This window comes from Poecilia latipinna, unplaced genomic scaffold (genome assembly GCF_001443285.1).
Source record: "Poecilia latipinna isolate Pla-1442-1.1 unplaced genomic scaffold, P_latipinna-1.0 Scaffold749, whole genome shotgun sequence".
Lineage (NCBI taxonomy): Eukaryota > Metazoa > Chordata > Actinopteri > Cyprinodontiformes > Poeciliidae > Poecilia > Poecilia latipinna.
In genome coordinates, this window is record NW_015113365.1 from 70,054 (window position 1) to 87,189 (window position 17,136).

The 17,136-nt window shown below is 39.5% G+C and overlaps 1 protein-coding gene across 2 annotated transcripts in view; it reads right to left on the bottom strand.

Moving 5' to 3' along the window:
• The window catches only part of unc5da (unc-5 netrin receptor Da), a 226,422-nt gene that overhangs the window by 55,035 nt on the left and 154,251 nt on the right, over nt 1-17,136 (bottom strand). For both annotated transcript variants that reach the window (XM_015045841.1, XM_015045840.1), the window contains exons 3-4: nt 12,609-12,752; nt 12,303-12,406 (exon numbers count right to left, since the gene is read on the bottom strand). In XM_015045841.1, the coding sequence (XP_014901327.1) occupies nt 12,303-12,406; nt 12,609-12,752 (248 nt within the window). The remainder of the gene's footprint in view (nt 1-12,302; nt 12,407-12,608; nt 12,753-17,136) is intronic.

A 17,136-nucleotide genomic window follows, 5' to 3' on the forward strand; every position in this document is an offset into this window, starting at 1 on the left:
TATGCATGCTGTGTCAAACCTGGAGTCTCCCCTCTGGGTGGGTGGGGGGGTACGGGGGATGAGGGGAAGCGATAGAGAGATGCACATGCTGATGAGAAGGCAGGGACAGGACAGACTCAAATGAGCCTGATAAGCCCCGCGCCTGGGGAGGAACAGAAACGGATTTGCTTAATTGGCAAATTTGTTCCACTTAGATAGCAGCGGTTGGGTGCCGAACAACACCTCGCCTCACCCGGCAGACCGGGCCTCGCGGGGCAAATCTGCCAGTCAGGTGTCAAGGTCACGACGTTGGCCATTAAAAACCGTCATCAAATTAAGATGGAACACGATCATGTCCGTCCATCTCCGACTTTCCCTAAAACGTTTTGTCTTCATTAGTGGCCGAACGAGACAGAGTTCACTGTGGGCAGGGACTCCATGAACTACACAGAGAAGTTTTTCTTTTGTTTTTTTTACTCCCTGCCTTTCTTTTCGACAGCTTCGAGCTGTTTGGAGATGTTGAAAAAGAGAGAAGCGGCCCACCTGAAGCACAGTGCAAAGGCATCATCTCAACACACGGGGGAATTTCAACATCTCCTCGGATCAGATCGAAACACCGATTTTGATCAAGCCGAAGTCAGAATAAATTCCATACTGTGTCATAATAAAAGGATGACCAAAGCGACTGCAGTCAGATAAAATTGATCTCAAAAGCGGTGCAGGTGTTGATCGTGCCACTGCAGAAGCTTCGGTTTTGTGTTTTTGTTCAGAGGTGGACTTGCTTGAGTGCTTCGGATCAATGTCCTGCTGCATAATGCAAGTGTTCTTGAGCTGAAGTCCACTGCTGATAGTCAGACGTCACCCTTCAGGATTTTCTGCAGGAGAGCAGGATTAATGGTACCACTCCCGGGAAGATTCACCACTTTTCCACGGCTTTCTATTGGTGGGTGATGGCTGTCAGTGTGGCTTGCTGGAGACCCAAAGCCTTAAGCCTGGTTCACACAGCAAGATAATGAAGCTGATTTTTGATAGTCTTCCCCTTTGGAAAATCTTAAGGATGCCTAGATTAACATGATGCCTCTAAAGATAATCTTATGAGATATTCCTGCTGTGCATGCTGAATAAAGAGTGAAGTAGTGGGATGTCCTGACTACTCCAACCTCAAATTGGGGATATTCAACATGCTGGATTGCCTGGGCAACAATCAGAAAGCAAAGGGGAATCCTAAACATGGAAGACAAGACAACAGCAGAAAAACTGGTAGACATAAGAGACGTCTTTTTGTGTTATGTTTTCCTCCGCTAAAAATCATAAATTGCATTTACTCTGGACTCACGTTTAACCTCAAGAGGTTCGGTGAGATTTTGCTCCTGACATCTGAACGTTTGTGAGTGAAATCTGTTGGTCTGCTGTCTTTGTCGTGTGGCTGTACGCCAACGTCTGGCCTCTCTCAGGTTTGATGTATGCTTTTTTTGATTACTGTCGATGAGAATATTAAAACCATTAGCATTTATGCATTAATTTGTACCTAACAGCCTTCGTCCTCCAAAGCAGCACAGGAGGAGGTTATCGTTTTTAATTGTCATATCTGTAGCAAGAGTTTGAACTGAGTCAGAGAGGAACATTTTAAATATTGTGTCCCTCAATCTTTTGTCTCAATGAAAGCTTTAAAGCAACTTCTACTACATGGACAATGTTCTTTTATTATTATTTTTATTTATTTGACATTTATTTAAACAGGTTGTCTCATTGAGATCTAGAATCTCTTTTACAAGAGAAACCTTTCAGACTGTATTGTTCATCATTTGAATTACTTTTGTACGTTTCTGTTGTGTCTAATTTTTTATCTGAGTTGGATGTTTTTATTCTAGTGTTGTTCTGCGCTACTGTCAATTCAAACTAAAACAACTCTTGTACAATTGTACTCAAAGGTAACCCAAAATGCTTTGGAGATAAAGAATTTCCCATAGCACCCTTTCATAAAATAAAAGTTGTTATAGCTACATGTACAATTCTCCATATTTACATGCACATTAATCAGGATATGAATAGTGGGACAGTAAAACAGTCTAAATAGTCGAGGAGTTCTAATGACCTACATGTGTAATTATTTAAATGGGAGGTGAAAGCAACATGAAGGCAATTAAAAAGCAATTTGCTGACTTTTCTACCATCTGATTCAATTAAACACACACCCTCTTCCTCTCCCCTGCATGTCTGCACTCTGCTCTACCTCAGTCATCTGTGACTCTTTTTCCTCGACCCAACAAAGAGAGTCACGTCTTCACATTAAACAAACGAGGCCTCCAAATTTGACAGCAACATATTCCAGAATCCAAGGTGTAATTTTTGTGCCTGCAGTTTATCTTTACGTTGTATGTAAGAGTGTTTTGTTTGTCGCCTCATAATTACATTTTAAGCACTTCAGACGACTTGGGATGGGAGGCGTGATGATTAATGAGGTTTGGTTTCGAATACTAGGATGTTTAATGTGGGACTAATGATTGTAAGACACTTTCGCTGAAGTTACCAGAGGAATATTTCTCCCACAACTACTCAGATTTCAGTCTAAGCAGACATCTGCTCAACTTTTGGAATACAGCGCACCCACACAGCACACAAATGGTAATTTTTTTTACTTTTCTTGTAAAAGAACCACATATTTATTTTAAATCATACTTAAGTTTGCCATGTTTGTGTTTAATATTTCTTGTAGAGTGTCACAGTAAACACATAATAGGGCAGAAAGAGAGATTAGCTTAAAATGCTAATGTCACATAAAAGTGACATTAGCTTTAAAAATGTCTCCCTTAAAATGTGTGATATGTGTCACTACAGTAAACTACACGAGCAATTCATGTGGTATTTTTTAAATGTTTTATTTAAAATTTAAATGTATCACAAACAGATTTAACATGTGAAACGGAGACCTTTACAAAGCTAATCCCATGTGCTAGCTGCTAAGTATAAAACATACTCTTTAGCTAGTTGGTTGGGTTAGCTTGTGTCTTTTAGCTACTTTATCACATTGTTTCTTTATGCTATGAACATAAGTGGAACTCATAATTCTGATTATTCAAAGTTTATGACACTGTTTTAATTTGTAGATTACTGGAAGATTTAAAGGCACAGCCTTTTAGTCAAACATTAGAAAAGCATTTGGTCAATCTGAATCTGTAGTAGATAAGTTTCACTTTAAACACAAAGAAGCTCAGAGCTCATTCTGCATACACACACAAAAAAACGTTTAATATAAAATTCCCCAACATAAACAAGTTAAAGCTTATCCCATTTTATTCCATTTTCAGACATTTTCAGAAGATATCTTAAATGTTGGCAGATTATGTAACGTGGTGATTAGCATATTTACTAGATCATCATGAATCATTCACATTTTGCCCTCTGCCTGCGTTTTCCCATCTGTTTGCTTCTTTCTTACTCCTTGAGAAGCAGAAGTACTTTAAATTAAATCTTCAGAAGGTTATATTCTAATCGACGTGCCCTCATTCACAAATGCAGCGTTTTATGCCTGGACTGCATAAAGGACTGAAACTGTTACATTAACAATATGTGTAAGTGAACTGGAGTCATCTTTGCAGTTATTTCGACAGTGTTTTATGTGGAGTGATTAGTCAGAGAGCAGACAGCTTTAAAACTATTCTGTCATTCGTCATTCTCTCTGCTGTCCCTGCAAGCCAAGACGAGGACGCACTCCTTCGTCAGAGTGAGCCAGGACGACTCAAAATAAACTTTTAAAGGTTAAGTCAGGAAGGTTTGTGTTTTTTGAACTACATTTAAGGCAAACTTGGAGAGCCACACACGTTATCAATAAAATAGTAGAAAAATACAAGTACAGAGAGGTGATGTGTGTGCGCAACAGCCTGACAGCACAAAATAAACTGGGTCTGCCCTTGTGAGAAAACACTAGTAACACTCTTCTGTCAGAGGCAGCTCAGATTTATACAGAGTGTCTCAGTGCACACTGCTTATTTTCTAAAAAATAAGCATTGTTTAGTGTTTATTTTACGTTCAAACAGAAGAAGTACACTCAACATCCACACTGAAGCATGGTGGTGGGAGCATCATGACGCTTTTTTTCCACCAAACATCAGAAATCTGATCAGAGGGCAGGTGATTGGAGCTAAAACCTGAAAATACAAGCAGAAAACCTTTCAGAGGCTGGATAAGACTTATGAAAACTCAGTTACTTTACTACAACTCCACAGGCGAAGAAATGCAAAGGAATATTTAGATCAAATCCTATTTATGCATTTTTAAATGGCCTAGTCAAATATCCAACCTAATTGATGTTTGTGGAGTAACTTAAAATTTGCAGATGTTTTTAATTCGGTCAGTCTGAGCTTGAGTTAATTAGGATTTGGAGATTTGCAAAGCTTGAGGAGACTTACCCCAAAAGACTTGGAGCTGTAATCGCTGTATTTGCAGGAAAACATTTCTGGCTCTGCCTTAGGTCATCCTACCAGTGGGATGTGCTCAAAGAACCTCCAAAGGTAGGCACCCTTAAAGGAAGCCTGATCAGATAACTCAAAAGGTGCCTCCTTTTGGATGTTTGCTGGGTTGGAGTATAGTTTGACTGGTAAATTGAGAGCTTTCCTTTTTGACTCAACCCCTTCTTGACAACCCACTGCAGACAAAACCCCAATCCATCCATCCATCCATCTCATGATCCATCCAAAACAAAACACCAAAATAAGTGCATTTTTCAGGTAAACCCCCATCTGAGACAGTCATCCTGCCTTCGTGAAGTCCAACACATGCATACAAGGCCAACCTTATGCTGAGAATGTAGAGAAAACATCTCTGGCTTCATTTAACCCTTCCAGATCGAACGGCCAGTGACGATCCAGCCAAACTTGCAGTACCGTAATTCTGCTACACTTTCCAACAGTTTCTGAAAGGAGAGACGTTGCACTTTCCAGTCAATATCGAGTTTTTACGGTAATTTCATCCCCGCCATAGCAGGGAGTGAAATTAATCTGATGGGCAATATTTTAATAGGCAGCAAATTGCAAAAATAACTCACTAGATATTGAAAGTTCCAGTTGTTATGGATAAATAGGCAAATATATTTACTCACAGGACATTTAAAGAACTGCGTACAATTAAAATAAGCAAAAACATCCAGGTGGAGATTTGAAACTTAGGCCATATTAAACAATGAACAGATTGCTCTTGAGGACTTCCCTATACTCCTGAAAAGGTCCGTGGGGGAAACGGTTGTAAGCTTTCTCTATATCCATGTAAACCAGTAAGACAAAATCCCTCTGCAAGACCGATGGATGGATGAATGGATGGATGGCATTCTTTCTCTTTCTCTGCTCTGTGGTTGTCTAACACACAGGGAATTGTGGTTGTAACGTGAACCGGCAGGAGAAAGAACAGCTTAACTTAAAGGTGGTGGAGACTGTCCTCCAGATTATCTTGCAGTTTATTCTACCATGCAAGAAGAGAGAGATCAGCATGCTAGCATCCTGGTGTGTGTCTAACGCAATGAGAAACACAGCCTGGTTTTACACACACTGAAGTCGCACCCCACATTCCACAACAGACGCTGTTTCCCCCCCAAACTACAGCACAGTAAAACAGATCCGAGCTGATTTTATTACAGCCGTGCCCCAACCACGACCCCGTCTAATCCACTACCCTTAAGCCGTCCTTTCATCTTCAACATTCTTCGCTGTAGGATCTGTAAACAATGTCCAGGTGTATCCCCAAACAAGCCACACATTTTCCACATGAATACGTTTTCACACAGATAAGCAGATTTAACAAATGTTACAAAAATTCGAAAAGTGCAAGAGACACTCGTACTTTTGCGAGACCCCCCCTAAGTAAGCCTGTGGGTTTAGGTGAATGAAAGCAGCCTAACAGTGTGAGAAGCAAACAATAATGAAAATCTTTATAAGAGCAAGGGGTCCGTGTATCTCAGTGCCAGTTAAAGTTTAACATGATGGCAGGGAGGGAGGAGAAAAAAAAAATCAAACTGAAAACTGCTCTGTCTATAAAAAGAGGATCTAGTTTAAACTCTTGTCACTATTAAAGTGAAGAAGACTTAAGCTGTTTTGCTATGATCGATTCTCTGTGGTCTGACTTACAGTAGTGTGCAGATTATTGCTTCTAACACTGCTGGGAGCGATAATGTGGCGTTCTCTGGTGTTCATTAACATCCCGCGCAGCAGCCCAGCAAACCCCCGCATGGTTTGGTTACAGCCAGACGCAGATAAACTTTTTTCCCCCTTCTTTCTCTGTAAGCGTTGCCTATGACAACTTGAAAAGAGAGGAGACGTAAGGGGATTTCGAGCCGCAAAGTCTGCCGGTGCGTGCATTAAGACAGCGCCGAGCACAAAGTCGGAACTTATTCCATTTGCGTCTTGTCAACCGACTGAAAAAATTAAGCGTCGGGACTCCTTCGACGGTGCGGAGTATGAAAGCTCGCCGAGGATGTGTTGCAAGTCGGAGGGGGCCGTGAAAGCCTTAAGTGAATGTCATGACCAAAATAAACATGCCTCTGAACACAAACAGCGTTTAATACAGTAGATTGTGCCGCATCGTGACCTCGATTCCTTAAAATCTAAGCTTTGGCGTCTTACTGAGGGAAGATTCTGTCCACGGAAACAGCTTTTAACCTGCTGACAATGGCTGATGTCACAAAAAGAGAAAAGTCCATTTCTGCTTCTGGGCGTCAGTAATTTCCATCTAGGTGTGACTAATGGAGGCTGCTGGATTTGTCACTGCATTATTTACTAACACCATTCTCTTTGTTATCCACAGTCGCATTAATGAATGCATGAGGAAGTGCCTATTTGATGACCACAATGCACGGGGGAAAGTCGTGGTACACCAATGCTCCATTTGTGAGCACTGAATGATTCATCAGACACACACACCTGCACACACACACACACACACACACGCACACACACACACACACACACACACATACACACACACACACACACAAAGTTGTGCAGGGAGAATGGACACACACTTTTACATATTTATGGAGCCTGTTGATCTTTGAGAGCTCTTTACAGACCTCTTTTACTTTTTTTTTCCTCTTTCAACTTTTAGTAAAACCGCAATACAGACCTAATAATGTGAAGGAAATAGAAAAGTTCAGAATATTTAATGAATAAACATGTTGATTTTCAGCTCTGTTCGTACATTATTGGGCCATAGGTTATTACGATTAAAGGTCAGTGCCGTCTCTTGAGGACTTTGTAGCTATTTTACATTTTTGGGATCCACACTTGTTTATTATACACGGTTTCATTGGAAAGGTTTCTGTGGACTAGCCAATCTTGATTTAATGTTTTTCACATTTTTCAAAAAACACAGAGAGAATTATAATTGTGGTTTATTTTTTATTACACAATGCTGTGAAAAAGTACTGTGCTGAAGGTGAAGTTATTTGTTAGTGACTAGCTTACCGTGATAAATGGACAAAATGTTGTGCAATTATGCAATTTTCTTACCCATAAAATTAATAAGGTTTCCAGATATGCAGTACATTATTATCTGTTTTTAATTATTTTTTTTTGTTGCATTTTTTGTTTAAATGAAGTCACTGTTTACCTTGCTTGGACCTGAACAAACTTCATCCTCCTACACAGTTGATGTATCTTTTAGGGTTGTAATGATTCCTCGAATGATTCAAGTACCTCGATTATTAAAATTCCTAGAGAAAAACGTATCTGCCTCAAAGCTTTGTTAAATTATGTTTTATTATTAAGCACATCGTGTTCCGGCCGGATCATAATTGGTGATGGGCAGTGTTCTCGTTTCTGCCTGTGAGTTGTTGCTAAGTGCTAGCAGGATAACGTGGAACTTTCTGTGTTTTCATCGTTTTTTGGGGGACCAATAAGCATTTTTAAACAGCCAGGCATGATGCTTGTCACTCGATTACTAAAATATTCTTTTACAGCAGCCATAGGATCTTTATCTATGCGACATATCTTTGACATGTCAAACTTTTAGCCATGTTCTTCCCATTGGTTGTGTTTTCCAGGTAGGGTTTTTTCCTAAAAAATTAACATTCTCATAAAAAAAACAGAGAAAAACATACAACAGGATCACATTTTTGCAGATGTTCAGACACAGATTGTTAGCTGCAGCTGGATGTTTTGCGAGCAGCAGCCCCCTGCCGGTACGTCACCCAATTAGTGCCTGAATGTACGCTAAATAAAGCCAGCGGTGGTACAAGAATCAAAAGTCAGTAGTGTGAGTGTCAAATAACTAAACAGGCAAACAGAATAAGAAATCCAATTAAAAACTGGCTAAACTAAGCGAGGGCAGACTTTGAATGTATTTGTGATTTTGTAAAAATGTCACAGAGCATTTTCCTGCCAGTCGGGTTAAACACTGTCTGAAAGCTTGTGGACATCTGTCCATCATTGTCGTGGCTGTAAAATCTCTAATGCATGTACTGCTGCCAAGTTCACTTCCATCTTTCTGGGGCAACTTTCTGTCATTCTATATAATGCTTTGTGGATTTGATTTACATAAATAATGGTAAATAATAAATTGGAAAATTTGGTGCTGCACGTAACAGGTTTTTAATGTACCAATGAGATCCTCAGCGTGTTCTTTGTGCACTAACTGAACTGCTTTGAGTTAAATACATGCAAGAAAAATGCTGGTCTCTGAAGACAGCCTTGGGCTTCACTCTCTGCTAATTAAAATATAATTGGTTAACTCTTCTGCTAATTTCTGAGCGAAAACATGAAAGGCTTTGGTCCTCTTTCTTGGCATGTCCTTCTCCGCCTTCAAAGAGCAGCTGCAAAACTAGGGTTGAATAACTTGCATTCTGACGGATTTTGTTTTAATAAAGCAAATATTAAATATGAAGCATTAAAACCTACCATCTTGAAAAAACATAAGATGACCTCACGCATGCAGCCCTACAGGGATTGTTAAGGATAAAATCTCTTTTGAGACTTTTCCGGGAAAAAATGTTAATCAGTGAAATGAAGTTCAAAAAAGAAACACCACAAGGTTGAATTGTTGTAACTGTTTTTGTCACAATGCCTACACATGGCCATCAACATAAACTGACAAGATTGGTTACTCTGGAGGGGCTGCAGCGATTCAAAGCTCGAGTGAAGGAATGGAACATTTCTCTTTTAAAGTAGAGCATCTTTTGTGAAAAGAAAGTCATGTTTACAGATTGTTACAATCCACGTCGGAGACACACTGGGCATATCATGTTGCATGTTATGCATTTGTCTTTAGGAATACATTTTTCCACAATACGCAAATTTTAGGACAGTTAATCAAAATAAAATATTGAGAAAAATTTACTTGCATTCTGCTGTTTTATGATTTCACACATAACAGAAAACATTGCTTGAGTTTTGCTTCTCACTTGTGTTTGAAAGTAGATTATTTTCCTGTGTTAAGGTATTTAGTTCATTCCTTTGCGTTGAGGTTTAATTCTTTCTCCTGTCTTTTCTGTGCATTTTGTTTTAGTTTTTTGTTAGCAGACCTTAGCAGTTTCCATTCAGATTGTCCATTTTCCACCGTTCCCTCAGTTCCCAGCTTAGATTATAATCTACATTCTTTCCATGTCATATTCACATTTCCTCTGTGTTTAAGCTCCTTGGTATCCGTCTGTCACTGCTAGAGTTTACAGTTGCTGTCGCTCTGGTTTGTTCCTCATGTTCCATCATCTGTATTCTGAGACTCTATCTGCATTTTGATTCGAAAACCCTACATGACAACAATTGAGGACTTTTTAAAAAATAATTATTTTGTTTTCTTTCAATGTAGGTCACTCTGATTATTTCCTAACCCCTTGTAAAATTATTTGTTGCAGTTTTGACGTTCACGTTCTTGTAAATTTAATAAATCTAAGCTCAAAATCACAAGTCTAGTCTTAATGAAAACCTAAAAAAAGTTTTATTTTAAAACTGAAATTTTGTAAGTGAGAAAAAAGGTAAAAATATTAAAATTTTTCTTTCAACACTTCAGCTTAAAGAACATTTTATTTAATCAAACCGATATTTGTTACCTTTTTTGTTTAAATACAGAGAAACAGAAAAACAGACTGGATCTGAATTAGAAAAACAGTGACAAAGATCAAGAACTGCTTTGATTTGAAGGCCATAATAATTCCTTTGATCACTAATTTTCTTTATAGATCAACCACCTGAAAATTTTCTTTGAACTTTTCTTCTTCGTCATCGTCAGCCTCAGCACACCAAAGGTGGCTGTTGCCTTTTCTCATCTCCAATGATTGCTTCTCACTGAACTTTGGTAATAAAGTCATCACTGACTGATGAACAAAAGCTCTAGTATCAGTGCGTCAGCAGCAGAATACGACAAGAGGTTTCAGACTTAAATGAGTGAGAACCGAAATCCTCGGCAAGCGTCACGTAAACTTCATTTTCACGCTAAACATCCCAAACATGAACAATAGCTTGCCAGAATTGACAAAAGCCTCAACTTTTCAACATTTGTAACCTTGTGCTTAGCGTATTTAAAAGCTCGCCGTTTTGGGTGTGGTGTTTTTAAAATTGGAGGGTAGGATTGGCGCTTTGTTTTTGTACAGATCACAGGCTGTGTCTGTTAGTAAATGGAAAGCTTCAGATGGCTGGGCACACAGGCTTTGATATTGACATATTTCCCTGCTGAGCCTCTGCATGGAGGAACACAGCGGCATCAGCGAGCGGCGGCAGCAGAACACACACCACTCAACAAGACTGTCCACGAAAGCCTCATTTTGTATTCATAGTAAAAATTAAAAAGACAGTGACAGCTGATTTTTTATTCTTTTTTGTTGTCAGGCAATTATGCACCCCTTTAAGACTGAAAATTGCATGAAGAAAAATATGCTTCTTCACATTTTTATTCTTATGTTTTGCCACTTTAAAAACCACAGACTCCAATGTATTATTTTGAAAAGTAAAGTGACAAAGCAGCACAGTTGCTTTGTCATTTCAAATAGCTGTAAAGTGGAAAGAAAATGATCAACTGTGTGTGTGTCTGTGCGTGTGTGTGTTTTTTGTTTATTTTTGTATTTCACAAGTAAAAATTCAGAAGAATTGTGCTGCAGTATTCAGTATTCAGATTCCTCTACATAAAATCTAGTCAATCTAATCTGACCTTGAGTAGCTGGAGGTCAGATGCACATAATTTAATCTCAGCTGTTCACAAACCTGCATGAGAGAAACACTGCAATAAACGCTGCAGACAGGTCAGGGAGAAAGTCACAGCGAAGTTCAAACCAGGGTTGGATTAAAAATAAATATCTCAAAATGTGAGCGTCTCATGGACCACTGTTTTATCCATCATCCAAAAATAGAAATGAGTGTGGGACAAATGCAAAACTACCAAGACACGGTGTCCACTTAAGCTGATAGCCTGGACAAGGATAACCAGTCGAGAAGATCAAGGTCACTCGGAGGTCCGCGGCTCAGTGAGGGGGATCGGTTCACGCAATGACTACATGTTGTGCACTTCATTAATCTGACCTTTCATGAAGGAGTGGCAGAAAGGAAGAGATTGTTGAGAGAAAGTCATATTCGCAGCTTGACATAAGCCACGTAGGAGACATGGCAAATGTGTGGAGGAAGGTCAGAGAGCGTCACAAGAGAACTTTGTGGTCAATAGTTCAAAAAGTGTCAGCAAATCCACAGTCCAATGATTTAACTCAAAACATGTTCAAGTGTTAAAATCACCCGATGCACTGCAGAAATACCACATCTTACCAATTATATTTGGTTCAGTTTCTAGTGCAAATATCTTTGTACACTAACTTACAAGTAGTTTAAGTTAATAAATTATTCACTGAAACAGTTATTCACTTAAAAGAAGTGCCTATGTCTTGCTGAAAAGTTACTTGTGATAGATTTATTACAAAACATTTGCAACTGTAAGTGCAAAAGTTTGAACCCAGAGGGACTGAATAGAAACATCGGCCACCCTTTTCGGATTTTCAAAACCATGCATCAATCTTCTCCCTCTTGACAATTATGAACCACCTTGTCTGGGTCTATCACATGAAATTCCACAGTGGATGAATACTTTTGCAACGTATACAGAAATATAAATCAGCCCCCACGATCCAACTAATGCCTGACACGGACACAGAACTCTAAAAGCTCAAACTATCTGAATCTTCGGCGTACAACTAAAGCCCCCTCTGAACTGAAACACAAAGTGCAGATGGGTCTCTGATATGTTGAATCTGCAGAGCGAAAGCAGATTCTCTGGTGACAACTTCGAGTAAACCAGACAGATGACAGCTGCTCTCAAGGCAACACAGGGTAAAATGTTTCTTTGAAGAGCAAGCAGCCCCTCACCTCAGCCACTGGCACTCCCTCTGGGGGACGACAGTGCAGAACAATCATGCCGTTCAGAGGCACTTCGGTGCCCTGGGGGTCCTGCTCAAAGTTCTTCCTCAGGTCTAGAAAAGACAATGAAAATTCAACATAAAAAAAACAACAACAAAAAAAGAACACATTAGGACGCAACAGGAAATGGTTCGCTTGTACATTTGTGACCTTAAAATATATCGATTATCATATGTTTTGACAAGGAAAAAAAGAAACACTGATTTCAGAGACAGTCAGGTCAACGTGGAATCAAAGGGAGATGACGTCGCTTACAGGCGATGCGGACGCTTGCCTTGCGGCTCTTGGAGGTCCCCAGGTGACTCCAGGCGACGCACAAACACCAGTAGTCCTCCGGGCCGTGGAAGTCCTCCACCTGCTGACGGGACACGTTGATCATCACTTCGCGGATCTTCAACCCTGCGGACCAAATGAACGATGGCTCAGATTAGCTTTCATTACGTCTGCGGGTCGATGAGTCAAAGAGACGGAGATTTACAGAGACAGGGTGATGAGTCAATCTCAGATCTGACAAGATTATCAAAGGTAAACAGATCTGCCATTTGTCAGGAGCAAACTGAGGAGAGCCTGGCTTGTCAAGGCATACCAATTTCTGGGAATTTGTTTGGATGACATTTTTAACCTGCATTCTAAGTTCATGTGGCGAAAACTCATGGAGGAGTTTGCTTGGTTTCTGACAATTAAATCCTTTGTTGTCTAATGCTTTGTTGTCCAGAAAATGTGGATTTTTCTTGGTGCTGGATAGATTTTACTTTGTAGGGTTTCAAATCTTTCACTCTCTGCACACCCCGAGATATATATTCCGAAGTGGCAATAACTAATTTCCGGGAGACGCATTATTGGGAAAAGGAGCAGATCAGCTTCTCATTGTTGCGAGCGAGAGTGTGATCAATCATCTTTTTTCTTTATAAAGATCTCAAAAAGACCATAATTCACGACGTGGGGAAGGAAAAACAAAACGGCTCGACTGAGAGCTGCTTCTGTACACAAACGGTTTCTATACCCGTCAAATCCTTTCAATTTCACCAGCCGAACTTTGACCTGAAGTCACGCAGGTCGCCCGCTAATATCCGCAGTATTGTCTGTGATGCGGCCAGTAATGAGCCAGGCATGAGAGGGACATTTTCTAAGAGAATTAAAAAGGAATTTGAAAAGCCGGGGATTTCAATAATGCCAGCCTATGTACAAAACATGACAGGCTTTGGGCCATTAATGTGTTGTATAATAGGGGCTGTTTCACTGGTGTCCAGGAAAATTGCAGCCTCCGACAGACGCCTGTGATTCTCCGACTAGCCCTGCAGAATCCTGCGTTTTCAGGCAGCCAAGTTGAACAGATTTTTAATATGGTGCTACGGAGTTATGAATAGCTAATGTTTAGTGTCTGGTGTCCAAACTCATCACTCCCTGGAGAATGCAATTAAGGCTGCACAGTGGGGGATTTAGAGAGGGGTGGATGGAGGGGTGAAAACAACAAATGCCCACCCCAGTGAACAGAACATGGTGTTCTGCAGTGTAGGTGGCATGTCTGGTGTGTTACCACTGAAAACAGACAAAATCATCCCTATTATGTGTTGTGTGTTTTCCAGCCACATAGTGGCATTTATGGCACAAACAAGTAACTATGTTACCTTCAGTTGTTATAGAAATGCTGTATATATCAAATGTGACTTAAAAAATTTGACATGGTAAAAAATTTGAAATTGCGACTGTCGTTTTAAGAAACTCCTGTTCTTTCTGAAACTCCACCTTCAGGAAGTCATCACAATATGGCTCCTCTTTTAACCCTTTAATGTTTTTACCAGTGAGAAGTAGTTTCTAACATGAGCCCAGCACATGTGCAGTTCCACCAGCTGTTTGCTAATTGCTGCTGGCTAGTCTGAAGGAGCTGAGTGGGGGAGTTGCAGGGGACGGCAGCTCTATGAGGCAGAAGCTCAGAAGTTTGGAAATGGCAACTTTGAGGAGGAGCTTCGTCCTTGAAGGCGGAGCCAGGTCCCACCACACGTTTTTCACAGCTGAATGGTTGCCATGGGAGATTAAAGAGTTTCTCAAGCATGAATGGAAGAATCAAGTCAACACTCCAGTTATGTTTTCAATGAGGGAATAACATTATAAGATGACGGACATCTCAAAAAAGTCAATATTAGATAATACTGGCTCTTTAAACACGGTAAGGGCAGCACTATGCTTTTCGTCGGGAGTGAATGGATGATAAATCCAGTTAAATATAGATAAATATTTGAAACATGCAGCTTAAGCTTCAATAGTGAAATGAAAAAAGAGTCCAGACCAAAATCCAGTTCAGAATCTGTTTAAAGACTTGAAGTTCACAGTTGCTCTCCATTTGATCTGACTGAGTCACGTTTCAAAGAACACAGTGAACATTTCTGTTCCTGATGTGCTGAGATTCTGAAATCATTTATTTTTCCACTTCATAATATGCACTACTTTGTGTTGGTCTATTACATACAATCTCAATAAAAATATGCTGACATTTGAGTGTTGTGGCATAAAAAAAAGTTTGAAAAAACTTGACAAAAATCAAAATCAGCATGTAATTTATTTGTGTTGTTTTTATCTTTGGGTCTATAAATAAAGTGAGTTAACTCGACTTGACAGCACCCCGAATTGTTTTTTGTTCAAACATGGAACTGCTTCCTCTGCTTTTGAGTAGAGACAAATTCTGCCTGACAGAATCTGTTCTCACCCCTGATCTACGGAGTAGATTAGCATTACAACAAATACGACTTTATGATTTAATAATGGTTTCATGTTGCTTTAATATTTACTTCAAGTAAAAGACTGCAAGTCTCAGCTGACTTGCAGATACTGAGGGTATGATGCTCACATATCTTAAGCTTGAGCTTAACCCAACTCAAGGATTTTCTGTTCTTGCTGCAGAGTTTAATCAATGTGCTTCAGGTAATAATTGCTTTGTTTTGTGTTTATCATTGTGCTGCCTGTAAGTTTTCAAGTATGGCTAGCATGTAATTTAATTTCTCTTACCTGTGTTTGAAGTGCCAAACACAGCTGGCAAATAAAGTAGAACACAAAGCGAGACTTTTAACTGGTTGTTTTGTTTTATATGCAACTATAACATTGACATGTATTTCAATAAAACTGTAAAACAACCATCTGAGCCTGAGTAGATAGTTGCAATCCAGCATGTAATATAATATACTTTATATAATAGTAGTAATTACTCTTTCAGGTAGAAACAGGCCCTTGCAGACAGTTTGCAGAATTTCATAATCGTGGTTTGACTCCTAAAGATTGTCTTCCTGTTGGAAGGTTCATTTTTGTTTTATGCCTTACTTATTTGATCTTTCACAATCAATATTAGGACACAGAAAGAGTATTTCACCCAGCAGCAGATTCAAGAGAAAGTCCTATTTCAAATTATTACACAATCACCACCAAGCCTTACAGGTAGTGTTGTAAGAAATTTGCATTAAATATGTATGCTGTTGTGGATGAAAGGCTGTCTTTGTCTTCTACCCACAGTCCATTTTTGAGTCAATACACTTGTAAAGTGAACGCAGACGAACCTCCTTGTAGTTAAATTACACTGGGTTACAAAAAATATATATTTTTTGGAAGTTGTATACGTTTTTTCAGCTGAATTAGGAATATTTGCACCGCTGAATCCAATCATGACTTCCATTTTTATCAATCAGGTCAGGATTTTATTTTAATTTGATTTAGAGAAATCCGATCTTCTGACTAAATTGATGACATTTTTGTGACATTATCAGTTCATTTCTAATCCAAAAAAGGTTTTAGGAAAAAAAATTGTTTTCCAACAGAGTGTATTGATTAAATGTTACAAACTTGGATTTCTGTGAACTGAATAATAAACACTGATAAGGGTAAGTACATGTATAAAATTCTCCATCTCCTCTATGTCGTGATTGAATCTCTCCTCCTGCTCTTCACTCACTGATCCCAGATTCTCAGGAAACTGATCCATTTGTAAGAACAAGTCATGCATTTCGATACTCATGTTGCTCCACAGTTCAGAAAGTTGACCTGATTGAGCAAAACCAATGTGATTTTTTTGGATTCAGCTCATCAAAATGACACTAGAACAGCTGAAAAACGCCAGACAATTTTTTGGGTGCTGACCTGTGAAATTAGTTTGCATTTTTATTTAATAGTTCTCAAAACTTTCACAGAGCTGTTTCTGTCTTAGTTTTCTGACACCCACACAAATCAAAAGCAAAATTATACAGTAAATGTTTTCCAAGGTGATCAAGAATTTGCCTGTTTATACGAAAAAACCTTCATCACTTGGATGAACGAACATTTTCGTGACACTCTGATATCATGCCATTAATGTGGATACACTAATTATTTGCTCAAAAACCTCCATCTAACTAGGGCTTTCCCGGGTTTTGCACATTCCTCAAACTCAGACACAAGCTGTCGAGCAAAATGCCCGTCTCCTACTGGGAGCAACTTAGGGTTGGGTTTTGCCAAAAGACAGTTTGGCAAGTGGCTGTGAAAGGTGAACAAACTGCATCTCCGCTCGAGTAATATCTGGCCCATGGGGATAATGAACCGGGGATAAATCAATCTAGAAGAATTAGCGAAAGTGCAGATGCTTAGAAATTACAAGACAAAAACAAATTCCGGCGCTAAATTGCAGCCGACTTAACAAATCCTGTTCGGCAGCACGTTGTTCCAGCAGCTGTTCTGGGTTCGATGGAACCGGCGGCCCCTTGAAGTTTACTCCTTAATCACCTGGACCTCCACTTGTACAGGAGCAGTCACTCCACAGGCTTTT